The 22,721-nt window shown below is 35.6% G+C and overlaps 1 protein-coding gene across 1 annotated transcript; it reads left to right on the forward strand.

Annotated features, from left to right (window-relative positions):
* Window positions 1-12,624: 12,624 nt before the first annotated feature.
* Window positions 12,625-20,446, forward strand: LOC123871998 (acidic repeat-containing protein-like). The gene is made up of 8 exons (XM_045916103.1): window positions 12,625-12,722; window positions 12,866-13,077; window positions 15,194-15,295; window positions 15,388-15,786; window positions 18,096-18,300; window positions 18,432-18,906; window positions 19,211-19,339; window positions 19,851-20,446. The coding sequence occupies exons 2-8, from the start codon at window positions 12,873-12,875 to the stop codon at window positions 19,986-19,988; spliced, it is 1,653 nt and encodes a 550-aa protein (XP_045772059.1). The 5' UTR covers window positions 12,625-12,722; window positions 12,866-12,872; the 3' UTR covers window positions 19,989-20,446.
* Window positions 20,447-22,721: the final 2,275 nt, after the last annotated feature.

Consider the following 22,721-nt stretch of genomic DNA (forward strand, 5'->3'; position numbering starts at 1 on the left):
TCAAAAACTATTCGACGTACTATTTCGATGAGTTTTTGTATTACTTAGGTATTTTCAAAGCAGGTACTTAGTAAGTACACTGCAAACGTAACATTTAGGTATTATTTTCGACTTTTGAATTTTACTACCACAGCTGGTATACTATGTAAGACAGAGTCATACACAGAGTTACTCACTCGTTAGATACCTACCCATGGCCAGGTGTCTGTTATTTTTATTTGAGAGGCGAGGACATATGTACCTATTCTTTATCTGGTGTGTCGTTACGTAGATAAATTATTGTCTGCGTAATTTGATGTCACTATAAATTCAATATACTTACCTAGTTAGTTCTTGGAATCATCTCTCAGATGTGTGTATCCTATTTTTACTCGTGTTTCTATGTAAACTCGTGCTTCTTTTATTGATTCATCGCGTCGACGTCGTCGGTGTGGTTTTCTGCATATTATGACGTCAATAGAAATTCAATACTCGTACGGTCAACAGTGGATGGAAACAAGTTATATTCAAACCATATGTTAAAAGATGAGTTTCGGTTGGTATGGTCAGATTAAATAAATATAAGTATTTTAATTCAAGTAGGTACCTAGACATTATTATGTAAAGATAAATAAAGAGCAAACGCTTTTTATCGGTATGTAGTCACGAATTCAAGAGTACCTATTTCCCGTCAGTAGGTAGGTATGCATGTATGATATCGCGTCGCAAGAAAATCAATAAAATTTAACAAGTTTTACTTCAGAACAAAAATAACCAAATATCATAGAAAATATACATGTAGGTACTTTATACATATACTAAATTATAATATATGTATATAATATTTTTTCATACAGTATACCTAATTTCATGACGAAAAATACAATGTATAAACAAAAGACTGTTGTCGTAAGAAAATCAATTTTTAACAAGTTTTACTTCAGAACAAAAATAACTTAACATAATAGAAAATGTACATGTAGGTACATTATACATAATTATACAAAATTTAGTATATATAAGTTTACAGTTTTCATACAATTTACCTAACTTCATGACGAAAAATACAATGTATAAACAAAAGACGGATCTAGGGGTGTAAAAGGCTATTGAGGCTCTTGATAATGTACATGTAGGTACATTATACATAATTATACAAAATTTAGTATATATAAGTTTACAGTTTTCATACAATTTACCTAACTTCATGACGAAAAATACAATGTATAAACAAAAGACGGATCTAGGGGTGTAAAAGCTCGACGTATCGTCTGAAAATGTCAAGGCTGTCATTGTCTTGCCGTCACATGACCAAGTCACATGAGTGGAAGGTTTATGTCGTTTTGTTCCATTCGAGCGCTTCTCTTTTGTTTTGTCTGATTTAATATTTGATAAAGGATTCAAAAATTAACTTTTCAATAACTACATATCGCAGATTTGTTATAAAGAATGTAAGAGTGTTTATAGCCCGTGTTACTCACTGTATAAGTATTCTAACGATACCCTATTTATATTAAATTTCAATCTGTTCAGACAGTTTAGAAGTTATGGTGGAATCAAGAAACTCAAATTCATAGACACATGAATCCTGAAAACTTTACTCTCCATTTTTTGGGCATTGTAATGAGTAGTGATTCGAATAGATCAGTAGAGAACACGCCAAATTAGCGTCATCTTACCAATATTTTACGTTGTTCCGATTATTCCGATCGGCCGCCGCATTCCGATTCCCCGATGCGATTAGCACACATCCTTGTTATTACGTGAGGTGTCAAATTGTTGTGTGATGAGTGGGTAATATAATTTATAGTAGATCTATTTACGCTTGACATTTACTATAAAGAATCTAAATTATACCTTGCTCTCTAAATCCTGATCGCATTCCCTATTTCTACCTAAAGATAATATCATTATATCTTATTTTAATCTATCTATCTAATATCTAATTTACTTTCTTGGTTATGGTATAGGCGGAAGACTGGTATTTGAATCGGTGTTGCAGATGTGCCCGTGTGAAAGTAGGTAGTATACCTATTACCTATAAAAAAAAACCGGCCAAGTGCGAGTCAGACTCGCGCACCAAGGGTTCCATACACGGGTATTTTTTCCGACATTTTGCACGATAAATCAAAAACTGTTACGTACAAAAATAAATGAAAATCTGTTTTAGAATGTACAAATAAAGCCCTTTCTTATGATACCCCACTTGATATAGTTATCTTACTTTGAAAATTGAAACACATTTCAATGACGTAACCACGAATTCGCGGTTTTCAAATTTATTCTTTTACTTGTGCTATAAGACCTACCTACCTGCCAAATTTCATGATTCTAGGTCAACGGGAAGTACCCTATAGGTTTTCCTGACAGACACGACGGACGGACGGACAGACAGACAGACAACAAAGTGATCCTATATGGGTTCCGTTTTTCCTTTTGAGGTACGGAACCCTAAAAATAGCGAAGAAACGAGCAGGCGGGCGATTAGATCGCCGCCCATGAAAATTTGCAGTACCTAGAGGAACCGTCAATGCGTTGTCGGCTTTTCAGGAATTTGTTGATCCGATCCTTGAATAAACCCCATGTTAATATAGCTACAGTGAGAACACCACTGAAAGGATATGAAATAGGTATGTTGGTAGTAGGTACCTATGTATGGGATTCACATGAATAATTATTTATTTAACAATGATTAATTTTTTAATGTCTTTGATTTTTTCCTTGCTCCTAGATGAGTCTACTGAACGTAGTGTTGGAGATTTTCCGCAAAGCGCCATCTATTTCAGTTGCTGCGTACTAATATCGAATGTGTGAGCAAAGGTCTAATGGAAAATGGAGGCTTTGCGGTAGGCTTTTTCTTTACTTGAAGTAGTTTAGGTAATATACGATAGATGGCTGAAATCATAATCGATTAATTCATCTTAATCTCTAGACGATAAAATCATTACAGTGGATATGTAGGTAAAACATTTTATGTAGGTACCTAGGTTGGTACTTACCTACATTTACAATTAAAATTACATGGGTAGATAGGATGTATTCAATAAGATTTTTAGGTACCTACTTAACTACACTAGGTAGGTATTTAACTATTTAGATGTTACTCAAGAAGATGAGATTTTATTAAGTAGGTAAGTAGGTAGGTATATTGTCTTAAAACAACAAAAAAGTACATTGGTTTATTCCCACACTTGGTCATGGAAGACAAAGCTCATATTACACTGCCATAAAACCTAGTAAGTAACCTCTTATCTTAATTAGTACGTAATTAAGTTGTAATTTAATGCAGCATTGATTTAAATATTGGCGTTAGAGAAAACTATAAGAAAAACTGTTGGGTTATTGTATATTTTAAAGTTACCTAGTACCTATTTACCTATACTTATTAACCTACCTGTTTTTAAGTAAAACTCATCTTGTTATTATTATTACATTTCTGTTAATTCCAAGAACTTCACAATCATCAATCAGATACTTTTTTACAATTTCCAGCTCGAGGGACACAATAAGTGGTCAATTCTGTTGTACCTGCACATTTTCTAAACTAAACTAAACTAAAATGACAAGTAAGTATAAAATTGTTATTCCCGTCAATAATACTCTTTGCAAAAAATGATAGCACTAGAGCTTGACATGTCAATTTAGTTTAGTTTAGAGGATAGTGTACGACAGAATTAGTCACAATGCCAAGGTATACGTGTTGTCGTGTATGTGTGTTGTCCTTGTGCGTGGAGGCCTGCAAGCGGAAGTGAGAAGGCGAAAGAAAGTACTCACAAGTCACAACCGGTCGTTAGTGGGCCAGTAGCAGGTCCGCACCGCAGTGTAAAAAATCCAGTCTACCAAGCTGTACCATCAGTACACACTCTTTAGCAGGAAACGGTGAACTAATTTATACATAACAAAGAAATTACAATAACTAACTGTCTAACATTGCAATTAAAAAATTAAAATGACTGGACCTTCGGAAGTACCTAGGTATCTACCTAAAAAATAAATGGTGAAGTTTCAAAATATTTTGTCAACCTATCTAGGTCTAAATAGATATTTTTCATAACGTACCTATCACGAAAAATTTTATCTGTGAGTGAACGACCTATACCGTGAGATCAATGCTTAGATACTAATAGTTAAAAGTTAGGTAGGTACCTAACTTTTAACCAAATAGGTAAGTAGGTTAAGCACATTATAAAACTCCAGATACCAGTTTGTTACTCTTTCTGCTTTCACGCAAAAGTTACTGGACGGATTTGGCTGTAATTTGGAATGGAGATAGATTATACCCTGGATTGATACATAGGTTCCTTTTTATCCCGGAAAATCCATGTGTTCTCATGGGATTTTCAAAAACCTATATCCACGGAAACGAAGTCGCGGGCATCAGCTAGTAAGTAGGTACTATTTGTATTTCAAAAAGTGAAGACTTTCTTAAACGCTTGTGTATGTAACACGCATGCGCATAGCGGCAAACTACGTAGATACTGGTATGATGATTAAGCATCTTTGAGTAAAACGACACCTACGAACAAACTTCAAAATATGTAGCGACCCGTTACCAGTAATTACCAACAAAAGGTAGCTTACTACATTATTTTAGGCTATGGATATGGCAGTCTGTATGCCTAAAACCCTCGGCTCCGTTAGTTCACGTAGCAGACATCAAGGTCGCATAATAAAGTTGTCAGATTTGTATTAGGTCACAGGTGGCTGGTATAAATTGACAAATTTGCAGTTTCTTTGCAGCATCCAGTTATCTGACAGTTATCTCTTTGGCATCGACTGATCTGAGGCCTCAACTCGAGACCTATTACTTGTAAAGATAAACGCACACTTATCCGAGCCGAACGAGTCGAATGAATCGAATTTTAGAATTCTGTATAATATGAAATTTCATGAAACCTCGCATACTTCCGCGTGTTGAAGATTCTGACGATTCGACGCGGGGAAGTGTGCGAGGTTTCATGAGATTTCATTTACAGAATTCTAAAATTTGTTTCGTTCGACTCGTTCGGCTCGGATAAGTGTGCATCTTTAAAGCGCGCAGCGCGACTAAGGCGCAAGGCACACCGATAGATTGGAGTGACGGCGAGGCACTGCTTCATTCTTTTATTAATGTTAACTCAGTTATTTACTTTGATATCTGCTTGAAATTGTCACAATACAAATGAGGGCGCTCAACCATCGAATCGTGCTAGTCGTGGGTTGCAGGTGCGCCGCGTGAAGATCCAGCCGACTCTCACCAATATTGCCGTGTATTAGCCACCACTCGCCCCGCTTCAGATCTTCACCGCCACTCGTCGTACATCTACTCCACTCGCCACGCTTGGTCTGCGCTAGCTCTAAGGACTCCGAAAAAAATATGTCTACAATATTTGTCGATAAAATACTTACACTGATAAATGGCAAAAGCAGTACCATTCAAAGAAATTGGAAGTAATTTTTGAGCGCATGTTACTTCAGGTAATAATCGTTGTGCATGCTAAGAAACAATTACTTAATTACACATGCATGTAATTAACACGTAGTAGGTACCTATCGTGCAATAAAGCTAGAGCAATAAAACCGCACTTCAGCTGATAGAAGTTTTTTATAGATTTTTGTGAGACTTTTACACCGATCGCGATGAGGAACATACGTGATATTTCCTTAGTTCTTTCGAACTCCATTAAACTTAATTTCAATTTTTCACACTTCAATCACTACCCATACCTATTATAAATGCGAAAGTGTGTTTGTTTGTGGGTCTATTGGTTTGTCCTTCAATCACGTAGCAATGGAGCAACGGATTGACGTAATTTTTTGCATGGATAGGTATAGCTTAAGACCTGGAGAGTAACATAGGCTACTTTTTATCGCGGAAATCAAAGAGTTGCAGTGGAATTTCGAAAACCTAAATCCACACGGACGAAGTTGCGGGCATTAGCTAGTCATATATATAAAAATTAATGCTTCTCTGTCTGTTCGCTGAACGTTCATCCAGTTGAGTTGAAACTTTATACTTACTTACAGTTATTGTTGGGACTTGTGCCAAGGTTTTTGATAAAGGGTTACAAGTCGCATTGTAATGCATGCCGTTGCTAGTTAATCTTGCTGGAAATCAAAGATCTTAAAAACTAGACGCTCAGCTGTAAAGAAGCAACAGGCAAACAGTAGCTAATTATGGACGTCCGGCCTACGTATTAAGTAGGTATCTAGCTAACTAGCTAGGACGTAGGTCTGTAACTACTTACCTATTTATTACTAAAATTATTAAAAAGTGAAAACGCGCTTATGAACAACAGCGTATTGATTTCAACTTTCGAAATTTGTCTGACTTATGTTAATTTAGTTCGAGCATTTCAAAACTTTACACAGAAATATGACTAAAAAGTTGCAAAATGATTTCTTTGTAGCGTAATTTCAGAGTGACTTTTTCCTCTAACCTTGTATACTATTGAGAAGATGTCTTTTGAATTTTTTTTCCTTTTCAGCACTAGCAAAAGTTAGACATTATTTATATACCTACCTAAATAACTTCATAGTTGTTTTTGTCGTCGATCTAAAACTATTGGGATGCTCTTAGCAACTTGTATAGGAAGGTTGTTAAGTTATATTATATATTATAGTTATTTCTCTATCTTCTTAGGGAGTGTTAGGGTGAGATCTATGTAACGCACTCTGACTTTTCTTAGACTTGAGACAGAGTTAAAACGAGACAGATGTATATCTCTCACATAAATCTGTCTCGTTTTAACTCAATCTTAAGTTTGAGCAAAGTCAAAGTGCGCTCTATAAATCTCACACTTAGACTCAAAGCATAATATTATAAGCGTCGAAGCGAAGCGATGCGACAATTTACAAAACTTCCAGGTACTTTTACAGAACTTTATCTCTCTATGTATATGTGTATATGTATCTAATGAATAATGATCAAAATGTGGGACAAATTCGCCGCATCACTGCGCATCAGTATCTACTACGCCTCTTGAACCTTAAAAACTACGCAGTGCTATAATAAACCCTACCAAGTTTTCTTTTAAAAAACGTGTTTTGAAATGGTGAAATCGTACGAGTAAATAGAAAATCACTGTGTAATTTTATAGAACAAGTAAGGTTCAAGAGATAACAAACTGCTTTCGTATAGCGACAGAACAGCGGCCCAAGCGTAATCAGTGGGACAACGCTTTCTAGGCTCCTTTGCTTCTATTTCACTGACAAATCATTGCAAAAACCGCGAGTGAGATATTATGTCGCCTGCGCTAGCACTGATTGTGTTCGGGATGCAGGTACAGTGTGACCACAATTTTATTGCTAGCACATTTGCCGATGAAACATGACGTGATGTTGACATACCAATTGATGTTGATGTATACCGATTCCCCCGCAGTACTGCGCCAAATACCTTGAGCCTTAAAACTGTATGCAGTGTTATAACTCAAAATACCATCATTTAAAAAAAGGGGTTGTAAAAAGGTAAAATCGTACAAGCAACTAGAAAATCACTACTACTACTAGTGTAATTTTATTGAAATAGTAATATTTGAGAGCTAACAGATAGATAGATAGCTTTCGTATAGCGAAAGAACAGCTCAAGCATAATATAGCCATATAGCCAGTCGCAAGTGCTTGCAAAAGTGGCGAGTAAGATATTGGTACTGATTCAGTTGGCAACTAAATAGAGTATTCGTATCCTCTTCTCACTTATGTAGTATGAAAAGGACAGACACAGTTTGACACATTTAAATATGTCACCTCATGTTTGTCTGTAACCTCGTGACTTTCTTTAGCTGCCATTTGCGAGCCTATTGTTTAAATTTTTAGCGCGCACTAAAATAAAATTTTAAAATAGAAAAAAAAAATTCATGTTCCGTCCTTTTTTAACAATATTAAAAAGAGCAGGATGCAGATACTCTAATTTTAGTTAAGAGAAAGACTACAGAATTGGCGCCAATTATGTCTCCTGTGGTCACACTAATTGTGTTCGGGCTGCAGGTACAGTTGTGTGGCCACAATTGCTAGCACACTCGCCGATGAAACATGATGTGACGTTGACATAACACGTTACACTACATCAACACTACAACTAACTGTAACTGTACGTAGATAATGCTTTTACAGTCAAGCATCCACTAGAGCGGACGCGCGGACGCTATAATACTTACTTCACTATAGATGCTATGATTTGCTAAAGAAATGCGCATTTTGTAGAATTTTCATTTTATGCATTTACATAGGAAATTTCTCATTTATAGAGGTTCTTAACACTTCTCATGTGTTGTTAGCACCCTTAAGTCATGCGACTTGTCTGGGTCCTCCACGTTCCTCTATACATAATATTACAGAGAAAAACCTCTTGTTGGTACTATGTGTAAAGTAGTTAGGGTACTTGACACAAAAGTCCAAGAATGTTCTTTATGTCAAAAAATCGAGTCACATCAGGAATCAATTTTTTGAGCCGGCGACAAACAGTGCCACAATCCTCACAATTCTCAGTAAAAATTGGGTATAGCGGAATAATTTATAGTATGTTACAGGAATGGAAATCTGAAAACAGGTAGGTAGCAAGCTCAATATTTTCTTGGTGTCCATGAAGGTTTTTAGAAGGAGGTACCTACTATAATTACTGTCAATTTACAAAGTGGGCACAATAATATACAAGCTTCATGTGAAGAATCATTAAACGTGTCTTCTTTTATAACTACCTATTACGTGGTTTCCTCGTTAGTAGGTACCTAAGCCCTCCTCAAGGTTTTTCGGAATATTGACCAATTAATCTATCGAATTTATTTATCTGTTATCTCTTCAACTTTGTTGTGGTTGCTTGGCTTTATACTATTTATTTGAAAATAAAATATAACGCGAACTGGCGTGGAAACAAGTTCAAAATTAACGGAGTAGCGGTCTATGTATTTTACTCTTTACAGTTTCAGATTTCGTTGTAAGTTTTGTTAAAAGTTGTAAAGCTTCAATCCCTCATTTCAAGGACTGATAATAACTATTTTTAAATTAGATTTTTTTAACTAGTATTATTAATGACAGAAGAAATAGTTAAGTAAGTATAAAAATATATCTATGAGGATATCCAGAGTCAACCAAAAAAGGGGAATAATAATATGAAGAGCAGACAATATTATGGTGCAATAATGTTCCTACTGGAAAAAAACAGTCCTGATTAAGTTAAGTAGCTAGGCACTAAGTAAAAGCTTAAGGAGTTTCATAACTGGTAAGTAAATAAAGTATCAAAAGCGCTGTTAGCACAAACAACTTTCATTTACATATCCGCATAGAAAGAAATGAGTAAATTACAAATTTATGAATTTTGACTTGGAGCAAATTCTTGGGTTACGTCAGAAACAAGTCATCTGCGGCTTTCTTTCTTGGAAACAGCTTTTATAGTAGTGGATTAACTCTGAGAAAACTGACAGATATTATGATTTCAAATGATTTTAGATACAGATTGTACTTAACCAGAACGCTAGGAAAAACGAAAACAGGTGATGTACTGTTGAGATACCATAAAAAACTATGATTTAAAAAAACCGGCCAAGTGCGAGTCAGACTCGCGCACCGAGGGTTCCGCACTCGGGTAATTTTTCCAACATTTTGCATGATAAATCAAAAGCTTTTATGCATAAAAATAAATAAAAATCTGTTTTAGAATATACAGGTAAACCCTTTCATATAATACCCTACTTGGTATAGTTATCTTAATTTAAAAATTGAAACACATTTTTTTTTTAATGATGTAACTACAAATTCACCGTTTTCAGATTTATTCCTTTAGTTGTGCTATAAGACCTACCTACCTGCCAAATTTCATGATTCTAGGTCAACAGGAAGTACCCTATGGTTTTCTTGACAGACACGACGGACGGACAGACAGACAGACAGACAACAAAGTGATCCTATAAGGGTTCCGTTTTTCTTTTTGAGGTACGGAACCCTAAAAAGTAGTCAGTAAGTACCTATTCGTAAAGTCAAAGTTCTCAAGGTAGGTGAGAATAAGTAACGCATATATTTGGAGTAAGTGTTCTACATTGCGAATACGTTGACCCTACGATGATGGTCGTGTTAGGCTGTATGGTGTATGAAATTAAAGGTACCTACCTACTCATGTTACAGCGAAACAAGGAAATTTGAATTTTTTGGAAATTACATAGCGCATCCTCTCAACTGATGAATGCAGTTCAATATGCTGGACTGAAGTCTCTTGTCAAGTTTGCGGTCTTTCGAAATGATTACCGATGTGGTCCACCAATTGACACCTCAGCGTTGCTTTATTAACCATGAGTTAAGAACTCAAGTTTATCAAAGTAACCACCAGTTAGGAAGTTGACGGAATAACGGTTTTTTTTTTAAATAAAAATAGCTAACAAAAGAGCATACGTCACCTGGTGTTTAGTAATTACCACTGCAGCACTAGAGGAACTAGCTAAAATCAGTGAAAATGTTCAGTGAAAATAGATTAACGGCAAACTTTCGCATTCATAATATTAGTGTGGATAAAATATGTGAAGATTGTGCTATGAGATGATCTGATTATAGTGCAACAATGGAGTTCAACCTTTCGAATTAGAGTCGCTCCTTATTTTTAAAACAAGCATAATTTTTACTTTAACTACAACACAGGATAGTTTATTGGTGTGAGTGTTAGACAAAGTTGGTGCAGGAGAAAGTCATCGAGGTCCATTCACAAGCCGCATACAAATATTTGATGCCGCCTCCGATACCGAAAACGGGTTTAGAAATATCTTGCTGTGGGCGCTATCGTGATATCAACCTGTACAAAATTATAATAAATTAATAACTATTTGGCAAATGATTAATAAGCACTAACTGGATATAATATAGGTAGGGACAAGTAAGTACGCTGGAAGACGTGTGCCATACAAAACAAAATGACAGTTATTTTTGTGCCGATTTGAAGCGCCCCACTGAGAGTACCAGGGATTAAAATTATCACTGTCTCTAAAGGTCTTCGTGTTGACACTATGTTGTCTAAATTCAAATTCGAAATATTTTTATCAATTAGACTTTTATCTACTTTTGAATCGCCAAGAGCATCAACCACTGGTTTGGAATGCCTTTCCTACCAGCAAGAATCTCGGCTCGACGTTGCTCTTTTCAAAAATTTACTAAACAATATTATGCCATGTATAAAAGTAACATCACTAACATTTAGTTCCTAGTACACTCACATGACGCTTGCTGCTGTGCAGCGCCAAAATGGCGCAAATCAAATGGCATCAAAAACGGTTTAGCAATCGCAAGTCCAGCCAGATAGAGTTGCTCCGTTTTGCCTTTAGGTACAGTATCCTAAAAATTTAGAGCTCGAAATGGTGGATCACGCTGTCTGTTCGTACTTACCTATTTTAAGGCTATTCTTTTTGTCGTCCAGGTCTTTCAATTGACCTACAGGTCTTACCTAGGGTATATAATAGGTATGTTACGCTCTACTTTATGAACTAGTTAAGATTCTCGTTGAGAAAGTTAAAAGCATCAAATCAAGCTTCATAAACTTCAATAACTTATGGTTATAAATTTGTGAATAGTAAATAATCATTTCTACATGCAACTTATCAAAGTATCTGTACACACTGTACTTACCTACAAATATGTACCTACCTAGGTCCACGCCGTTAGTCCGAAACTAGATCTCGAGTTTCTTTCTTTTCTTAAAACTTTTTTTTTAATTTTATGTAAAATAGAGAGGGAGAGGTCCTATAGTTTCAAAGAAAAGTGAAAGTAAGATACAAAAAGTGGTTAGAAGTGCAGTTCAAACTTCAAGTATTTTATCTAGATTTAGAAAAAATTAAATAATGCACACAGTGCTTTCTCTTTACAGTTATCTTATGATCAAGCATCAATAGTTTTTTAATTTATAGACTATTGGCTGCAATCAGACCTGCCGGCAAGTAATGATGCCGCCTAAGATGGAGCGCGCTTGCTTAGATGCTTCTTCGTTCTTTATTTGAAGGAAGGTACCTATATTTATATCTAGGAATACCTCCCACCCTACTTACTATTAACAGTACTAAGCAGAGCAATACCTTTTTATAATGACCTACGTTAGTAACAATGGCAATTTCCCAATCGATCGCCGTCGATTTTACGTCACGTTACCAATTGCACTTTAGACGCGTTTACATACATAACCTTAAGTGAAAGTATGGGACTTGTACCCACATACTAATGATAAAACCGTTTAAAGATTCCGAAACCACATGCCACCGCACTTTTCTCCAACTAGACATGCCCAGTCGGCAAATAAATTGAATAAATTAGTCAAACGAATTTAACCTACCCCTCTTCGTCGGATCCCAAAGATTAAAACCTCTATTGAACAGATGCGACACTTCTTTATCATCACTCATTCATATCTCATCCGATTTCTTCAAAATCGTCTAGTAAATATGGTTTTTTATTTCGTAAAATCTATTTAGGATAAGGTATTGTCGTTTTTGGGTATAAATAAAGCAAATCTTTTTAAATATGTAGATATTCCAATACACCGCGTTGAAGCTTTGTGATCAATGGACGGTGAAAGTCTACGCGGTCGCTGATCTATGGCCGGTGCGGCTACCATCACTACTTTCCTTCCCCGCATGTGTGACGTAACTCTATAAAAGAGAGTGTGGTGAAGACGCCGCTGCTATACCGTTTCCGATCGCCTGCCTCGGTCATAGCGTCCCGAACACCGATATACAAGGACGCGCGCGGAACGTCTTCCGCAAGAGCCCTAAGGACTCGACAGTGAAAACACAAAGGTGAAGTGCATTTAGGACATCAGTGCAGTGTTGTGTCAGTGCTGTGATCGTGATAGCAACAGTGCGGGAGAGGCTGGGCGGGCGGCACTGTCGCCATCGCGGTGGATTTGACGGTGTTGATTAAAGGCCTCTGTTTGTTTCAGATACGAGATGAGGTCGTTATTGTTCTTAGCGGCAGTATGCTGCTTAGTGTTGTCGGCTTACGCGAGCCCTATCTCGCGGCCGGAGGAATCTGAGGTGAAGGAGGCGGGAAGGCAAGCCGCTGCGGCTGCGCCTGCCGCGCCCGCGGCCTCTGATGACGACGATGACGACGAAGACGACGATGACGATGTTGACCTCGATGACCCTTTATCAGGTAGATAATATGTGATTTAAGGACGAAATATTACACATTTAAATGTTATGAAACGTGAAATTGCACGCACTATTAAATAGGTATTAATTACGGCTTAAAATTAACTGACTCATCTGAAATAATAGCATTTTATTTTTAATAATCTGTGACATCATTTATGTGTGATAGATAGGTACCTTAATAGATAATGTAGGTACATACAACTTAGTCCTAAAAATATAAATTTTACTAACAACTTACCTGCATTAATCGATCATCATAGTTTGTACTAGATAGTCAATGTATTATTTTGTATAAAAAATAGTAGTTTTTAGATTACAAGCACATAAATATGTATACAGTAAGTTGCAATTGAACTTGCTAATAAGTTTTGCCATTTAAGTAAGCAAAAGCTAAGTATTACGGTAAAGTTTAACTTGAAAGATGTTTCTATCCAAACGGAACGCTTTATCCTAGTGTTTGTGCCTATTTATAAACTTTATAAGTCATAAAGTACCTACTTTAGTTGGAGTACCTATGCATCAACTGTAAATGTTTTCTAAACACCTGGGTCCTTCGGAGTTCGGACACAAATAGAACTCTATTACGGTCACTGATTGATGATGATCATAAAAGTTCCGATTGAGTTATAAATCTTCTTCTTAATACTTGGTAATATTAATGTGATATTATTTACATTTTATGGAGCACTTTGGTTATCTTGCATCTAATACGTATAGAAAGTTATACCTACTGTTTGTTAAATTGCAAAAAAATTAAAGCTCGCATACATCGGAGTTAAAATCGACGTTAGATAGGTAATTTATTTCTACGATAAAAATCATGTAGGGCCAAAGAATATTGATAAGAAATTTAAAAAAAAACATTGTCTAGTAATTGAAAAGCTATTGAATAGGAAAAGAAGGTAGCTAAAGGTTAAATTCTAACTTAAAGACAAATCTTAGACGCAAATTATCTTCAAAACAATTTGTAAATTAATCCAACTTAGATGAGAACTAGGAAAGGGGAACAACTTTCGGAATGACTATTCTTAAAATGTTTCCAAGTCATGTTAAATGAGGATTAGCGAAAGTAGGAAATAGCTAAATTGCAAATTTACTTTCGGCGATAGCTAAAAGTGCTAGACAGCTAAAGATAACTAAAGATCACCGAACTGGTTTAAATATGATTAAAAAATAAGTTATGACGACTTTCATCCGAAACCGAAACAGAAACCGAAATTCGTTGCAAACCATTTTCGGCTGTGAATAAGTATTTGAATACAATACCTAAGTGTTACAAGTCATCGATAAACATTCCATTGAATCAGGACGCGCACCAACGGAATGTGAACGCAGCGTGACAGGTGCTCTCATTCGTTAATTAATTCAAACAGAAATACTCAATCTTGAGAAATTCAAGCTATCGTGCTTTCTACAGTCGAAAGGCTCAGGACGTCACGCACCACGGCGCGAATTGCGATTACAATTAACTGTTCCGATATTTTATCTGTGCTAAAGATCATCTAAAGATGTAGGTATTATTGTAGATGCGTCGTACTGATTATAACGTAGATTAGACGAATTTATCGCTACTAAGTACATTATGATTGAATTTCGGCCTCGGCGTGACGTCCAGTCTCTATAGAGCTTAGCCAACTACGCAGAAGAAATTATAATGCACAAGTGTGTACGCAAACACAGGTGCACTCTCTATTCCCTCACTCTCATGGGATGGGACGGAAACGATCAGATAGAGATTAGACGCAGGGCTTTTCGAGGTATGGAGATGACACAGCGCCAACTTCCGAATTCTGGGTAATAGGCTGAGAATTCCTTAACAGAAATATCCAATATTTTTTACCCGACCCGGAAGTCGAACTCAGAACCTCGTCATCCACAGTCGAACACGCCAACCAACTAGACAGTAGAGGTGCATTATGGCAACTAAGAAAATATACAATATTAAAATTAAAATTGAGGAATTGATGATTAGATAGAAATGTTTGTCAGAAAGAAAGTTTTTGAGACATTGAGAGCACATTTTTCCAAATGTTGGAAAACTTCTGTTACTTTTCAGCAACTAACAACTTCTATCGTATACTAAAGTATCTAATAATAAACTTTTGTTGTTACAGATGACGAGGACGATGACGATGACGAAGAAGAAGAAGACGAGGAAGAAGATGAGGAAGAGTCAGATGATTATTTAGAAAGATTCTTCGACGATCTCTTAGGAGGTAAGACGATAGTGATAGTTTCTTGAAAATTTTTAGCTGTACTTTAAACATTCTGTGATAAACTGATTTACTTTGTTCTATTCTTTGAATAGGCGGAGATGATGATGACGACGAGGAAGAATCAACAGGCGTTCAGTCAGTCGTGGCTTCGGCCGATACAGTAGCCGCTGCGCCCGCGCCCGCGCCCGTCGCTGCTGTAGAAGAGGCAGTCGCAGCTTCGGAAGAAGTCGAGGCAGTGGAAGGAGAAGCCGCCGCAGAAGGCGAAGAACCTGAAGCTGGACAAAAAGAGCCCGCTAGCGCCGAAATAGAGCCCGCAGCCGCTAGTGCGGAAGTCGCCGCCGCCGCCGACGCCGAGGACGACGAAGAGGAGGAGGACGACATCACCGACGCGCTCGACCCCGAGGACGACGACGACGACGAGGAGGAAGAGGACGACGAAGACGACGACGACGACGATCTCACCGACGCTCTCGGCAGAAATAAACAAGCACGTGAGTCCAGAAAGTTAAAGGCGGCCTACGCGAAAAAGAGCGGGAAAAAAACTAGCCACATCAAAGTAAAGAAAACCAAAGCGACGTTCGTTGCGCCCCCAGCCGTCGAACACAAAAAGTTCAGATAGTCACGAGTTCCCGGAGCCGGGCGAGCCGCGCCCCACATCCACCTGAGAGACCCCACGGTCCCCTCCTTTAGCTTAGCTATTTATTGACTATTTATTTATTCTATTTATTTTATTTATTAAGTGAAGTGTGCTCGATGAATGAATGAGTAAGTATGAAATTAGTAAGTTGAAATTAAATTAATGTCTAGATCATGTCACACCAGATCAGTGGCAATTTTTGAAATAAACCTGTTTGTTCTAATCTTTGTGTAAAATTTATTGTACTTTCACATGACCTATGTTATGATTATTTTGTGCGTATAAATTAAAACAGTTTTAGGAAATACTATTTCCATGTATCGGTCAGAAATCTAATTAATTTTGTCAGATAAGACTCTAAGAGTGACATTATCTAGTACTTAATTTAATTTTAAATGTTGTAAAAACAATAAACGTATACTAGTCAAAAATCTTATATTTATGCAAGCTCCCTCTTCGAACCTTAATACTGATATATATTTTATTTTAACAATATCGTATTCAGCTTATTTACTTATTAATAATAATAATAACGTATTTTCGCAGTAGTAACAAGAATATCGAATTTAAGCCTATGTAATTAGCTTTTTGACCGATTTATGTAATGTATATTTTAACGCACAATCATAATTCATAACAGCTCACCCCGTTTCCTATATCCCACCTAACACCTAAAATATCTCATCAAAGCAATCTATACAAGCCCATAGGAGATGGTCAACATTCGTTTAGAGATACTTAGTGGCGAGTGTCGGACGATACCGAACTAGAAACCCTGTACACGTGTATTAGAAACAAGCACCGCGTTCCAAAGACAATTAAGGAGCAACTAGTTTTGTAGATGTATGTTAAGGGGTCGGGGATCGGTTCTGCCGTCCGCTTACTTTCCCATCCGGCGCTAGTGCAATGAACTCATCCGATTTCTTCTCCAACCTTGACACTTTCTTTAACCTTGCTCGTCCCGAGCACAGGAAACCGACCTTGACGGAACCCACGACCGTTTCGGCAGCTCGTAGAAAGTAAATCGAATCTAAATGTTTACTCTCACTGTGACGAAATCACGGCAAAATTTGCGTGATAACGTCCGGCCAAGTGAAAACGAGATAATGAGATGCGAAAAGAGAAATTTTTACGTGTTTGTCGTCGAGAAATTCTGGGAGAGTCGCGAGGAGTAATATTCGACCTGAATGAAACTCGTTTGTTACCGGTAACACCAAGTTAAGCAATTAGTAGCTCGATCTCAATTTCCTTTCATGGGAAAGAAATTGAGAAGCCTTATAAATCATGGCACTTGTATGAATACAGGGCAATATTAAGCGCTTGCAAATAAAAGGAATATTCTGTAACATCAATGAATGGAGTCACACGAAAGTTGATTTGGGATAGGTTAAGGTGTATTGTTTGAGTAGCAACGTGCATTGGTTTAGAATTAGATTTCTTCCAATGTACACTACTCGGAACGCAGTTTCTTTTACGTGTGGAAAATAGAAAATCCACCGTTGACTGGTCCTATTAATTGGTACCGTCTATTAGAATTCAACCGGCTTGCAGATCCACAAACAGTTAGCCGTGGCGTGCCCACTTCACGTGAATTGAATTAGATGTGTGGTATGAATTATTGCCCCAACGCATATCTAATTATAATAGTTAAGTATTTACAGGTAGGTGCGTGATATCATGATAGATGTAGCAAATTATTTGTTTGGACACACCGTTTTTAAGAATTTATTGCCTACTAATTAAGTTTCGCTGTCCATGCCAGACACTCAATTAGTATTTGATTGAATTCATTAGCTTTGTTTTATAAGTAATTTTAATAATAATTTAATTTGATGAGTTTCATATTTTATTAAGAATTTATATTTGATTAGGTAGTGATTCACGATCTCTGCTTGTTTAACAAAAAATAATTAAATGAGCTAAAGTTAAAATGACCAAATTCGAAAGTTATGTGGTATGCAATTACCTACTCTTATCCGGCCGGCCTATTGAGGTTTCATTAATTTTTGATGTTGATTTTCAATAGATTCAAAATGAAAAAGGTGGTTCACGCTCAAGCAATCTACATTAGATATAAGAATAAAAAGCATGAATAAGTATGAAGATACATTAAGGAGGTAGTACCTAAGTATTTTTATTTTAATTGTGCATAAAACAATTCAGGTGATCTGTCTGAAGAACCAGTGAAGAAACCTCCGGTCCCTGCGGCCTACATAGTTAAATATAACAGATTTGTGGACAATATTCTCGAAAAAATGAACGATATATTGAGACGATCTTACGACCCAGTCAATGTAAAACTGCAGCCTATCGATGCGAGCAAAAAAACTACAAAGCCAAAGAAAAATCAAAAGAAGTCAAATAAAAGGTATGAAAACCAGTATAACACATTCATAAGCACCTATATGGTATAATTTGTAGCAGTAATATTTTTACAATTCAAAGAAGAAACTTTTAGGGATTGCTTTGTTTTACTTATTAGCTACTGTTACATTTCAGGAAAACATCCAACAAAAAAAAGAATTCTGCTCGCGGAGGAGTCACTGAGAAGAAGAACGAAAATGAAACTATTCGAGAAGAAATTGGCACGGATAAAGTAAGAGAACAGATCAATGACGAGAACCTTAACAAAATTACACCAGAAGCTACGAATTCAAATCCAAACGATTCAAGGGCATTGAAAGAGAAAGCTAGCGCTAAACCAAAATCAACAACTCCAAAGCCAAAACCAACTAAAGCTAAAGCCACCACCAAGCCAAAACCTAAACCACCAACCAAAACAACCACAAAAAAGCCAGCCAACAAAAACAAAGTAAAGACGACTGAAAAAAGCAAGCCAAGAGCCAAAGGTACATTGTACGGATTGTCTTCATTGAGAAGAACTGGTGATGTTGCGGTTAATATTATGTCTGATCACACAACAGTGAAGAGCAACTTTGCAGTCGGTCCTCTTATATTGAGAGTAGAAAAAGAGGTAAGCGAATCAAATATATCATTATTACACCAAATGTAAAAGTTTTAGAAAATTTTAAATATGAAGCATTAGAAGCTCTCTTTATTTTGTTTAACATGGCTCTCTCCGTCACTTACTCCATACAATCGTAGTTCCAATTTCATTTGAATATTAAGCAACCAAATCCATGAAATTTTGCACGTTGAAATTTTGGAACTACGTTTGTATGGAGCGAGTGACGGAGAGACCACTCTTAATTCATGATGTTTTCAAATAAAATGTTTTGATTATTTGCATTAACGTAGTGACAATTTTGAATGTACAGGTTGGACGAAAGAAGGAAATTAAATCGGCTACAGCTACAACGGCAGAAATGATGGGAAAGCTTACACTACGCGTTAATAACGAAGGAGTTGCCACTTTGCATTCCATTAAAGTGTTACAGCCTAAACAGGTCAGTAACACCAGCATCGCATATACGTAGGCTTTTTCGTTTAGTTTTTAGTTTAGTTAGTTCGTTTTTTGTGGCCGTGATTTTGTTCTTTTTAAATTTAAACTTAGAACAGTGCGTTTGATTTAAGAAACATATGACTTTACAAGTAGGACGACCTCAAGGTTCTAATTATTAAGATTTTACGAGTACAAAATTATCTGGTAAATAAAGTTTGAAAAGTCTTATAAAAAGATTAAAGTCAATTAGGTAGTTTAGTGATACTATTCAGTGATATACTTAGGTGGAAATGTTTTTCTATGGAATATGATAATTTCATAAATTCGGGTTATGCGTGATTTGATCTGTTTTGATGCTTGGCGATCCGTGATACACATCGCATTTCAGTAAAAATTATATTTTTATTTACAAACAAATCATATTTTTGTCGATATCATATGAAAATAGTCTTGTGTAGAAACTATAGTTGTTTTACTATTTGATACTTACCTAGTAAAGTTATGTTTGGTTCTAGGTGCGTGTGGACAGCAACCACGAGAGAACGCGTGAGTTGGTCTGGCAGCGTAGCGCTCGCATCGCTCACGTTGTATCAGAGAAACTGAGGTCCGCATCAAAACCAATGTTCCTCCAGCAACCTGTAGTCAGGCAATAAAAATAAAAATCAAAAATTGAAAAAAATGTTACAGCTCATTTTGTTATATCTCAGTACTCGACTTACTGAATAGGTTAGACTGTTCTTCCAGACTTCAGCTGTATATAAATGCAGTGCCCTAGTTAAGCTAAAAATATTTATTATTACAATTTTTTTAAAGTTCGAAAAAATGTCTTTTAAAATAATAATTTAAAATATTGATTGGTGATGATGTTGATTTGTTTATATCATTTTATTATTTAAAATTTATTTGTATACTGTTATAGACAAATCGACTAAAATTGTGGTTTAGGTCTAGTTATTAATCTTATCGTTAAAAAGGTGCGATTTTAAAGGTTTTGTATGATACTCATGATTTTAATAGTCAGAAAGTGCATTTACTATTGTAACTTAATGGTGCTATTTTTAATGTACCACGGTACTATTTATGATTAAGTTTCTATTAAAAAACAAAAGATCTAAAGCAGCAGCGTTTTATTTAAACTTCCCATAATAATAAAATAAAGATGTCATTTTATGGTTTTACGTTGTTTTATTTGTCTGGTAACAGCACAAGATAAAATAGTCTATAATATTATTATGATTAAACTTTTACCTAGGTACTACAGTATAATGTTGTAAGGTTGTACTACTTGTGTCTACTTTGGTAGGCAATTGAAAGACATAAATGTTTAAAAAGTGAGATTTATTTTCTTTAAAGAAAAATCATGTTCATAGCATAAAATAATAAAATACGGATAAGTTGGCATTATACCTACTTATCAGGAAGACTTAACATTTAAAAGTAATAAAAACAGAAATTATGTGAAATTTTAGCATTCAAACTATTGTGGGTGATTTACATTATTTTAGATGATTCCAAAATCATCTATATTTAAAGATGGGGAGATTAGGTACGGTACATATCTGAGAAATATAATATTTAATTTTTGCTTTTGACATAATAATGTAAACTTATAACATAGGTCTGTACGTAAAATTATTATTACAATATAGCCTTTTGCCAAACAATTAATACGATATTCCGCGGTACCGTTAAACATTGGCCACCGATACAAAGCAATGTGGGTTGTACACGTAAGTAGGTATTCATACTCAAAGTTAATCTAAAGATTTCTATATCAATACTTAGTTAACCAAAAAGTTAACAAACCCTGATTAGTGCAGCCTATTTTGTTTTTACAGTCAAAGGACAAGCGCCAATTGCCAAAGTGGTAAATATTGTATGGGGTTTCTTAAAATGAATTAATAAGGGTTAAAAAGCGTTTTTAAAAGCGGGATAGCTTATAATATTATCATTTCCAAAATAAAGTCAAATTGAAGATGATCAAAGATAGGTAAATGTTATAGTCTGTGACGCCATGTACAAATGTCATATTACTGTCACATTCAATGTTGATAAATTCAAACTTGATGACGCTGAGCGTTGACAGTTTGACATATGATAAGGCCCATTAGCACAGAGTATAATCTGAACGCTTTCAGACGTCACAATTAGTAGATTTTCAGTTTCTTTTAAATATAAATCTTGGGAACCCCACGTGCCTGGGGAAAGATAAAAATATATGGGTTCTGGATATCGAATTACGGAACAAATAATAAAGTTGCGATGGGCTACATATCGTTGTTTTGGTGCATTTGTTTTAGTAAAAAATCTCTTTAGTAAGTGGCGGTTGTCCTTTAACGGTGACGTAACTTTAACCGCATGCCATGCAATAGGACTTTAGAGGTAAATAAATGGTAACTTCTGTTTGTCATTTAGTGTGCTGGCAGAAATCTTTCTTATATTCGCAATTATTGTACATTTTGGCATCATAATATTCTTATACTATAGAATGATTTACATAATATTCAAGTACAACCATTCATCATTATTTATTTGAAAGTAACAACTCTTTATTCAGCTTAATTAAGTATTTTGTTACTAAACAAGGTGTCATTTAGAATGCCACCAAAATTACTGTCTTAAAAAAAAATATAAATGACAGAGCTTTGCTCGATGCCTAAACAAAATTAATACAAAATATTGGCAGTCAGGGAGGACTGTCGATTGAATTGAAAACTTAAAACTATAACATAACAGTGTACTTAAAAAAAAAATATATAATTTTTAAAATTAAAATTTCATAACAAATAAATTAGTTCAGTTTTGTAAATGTATTAGTTTAGTTTTTACATCTATCGGCACTACAAGTACAGTTAACACTAGCATGTCGGTGGTGGAACCTTGAAATTTTTACTCATCCCAAAACCGCAAAACACGCCTATACAAGTCTTCACTTCAACAAGAAAACCGATTTTTTAGACTTTTGAAACATTAAACAATTATCCTCATCATATTTCTGTGTTACATAAGAAACTCATAGTTTTTGACCATTTCTGTGAGAGCAATAGAGTATTTAAGTATGTGAGACTTCTTAGCAGAGTTTATAAAGTAAATACTTTACGTCTTTATGTAAGACGTTATATTTTATCAAATCCGTTGAAAGTAGAACTTCAATAGTTAAAAGGTAAGTATATAAAATGATGGGAATAAAGTAAATTTTTATAAACTTACGGCATTGATTTTTTATAATCTGCCAAAGTGTATAAGATGATAAGTAGCAGGTTCTGCCTCTTTCTAGCATGCAATTTAAAAATATTGATTACACTTCAAATATTAAAAGGAACACTTTATATAAGTCTTGTACGAAGTATTCTCCCGCCAAATAATATTGGCACTCTAAGATTGTA

Source organism: Maniola jurtina, chromosome 14 (assembly GCF_905333055.1).
Source record: "Maniola jurtina chromosome 14, ilManJurt1.1, whole genome shotgun sequence".
Taxonomy (NCBI): domain Eukaryota; kingdom Metazoa; phylum Arthropoda; class Insecta; order Lepidoptera; family Nymphalidae; genus Maniola; species Maniola jurtina.

Coding starts and splice junctions, on each gene's coding strand:
- LOC123871998 (XM_045916103.1), top strand. CDS start 12,873: ATGAGGTCGTTATTGTTCTTAGCGGCAGTATGCTGCTTAGTGTTGTCG. Junction 15,296..15,387: donor CTTCGACGATCTCTTAGGAG/GTAAGACGATAG, acceptor TTCTTTGAATAG/GCGGAGATGATGATGACGAC. Junction 19,340..19,850: donor AAGTGTTACAGCCTAAACAG/GTCAGTAACACC, acceptor GTTTGGTTCTAG/GTGCGTGTGGACAGCAACCA.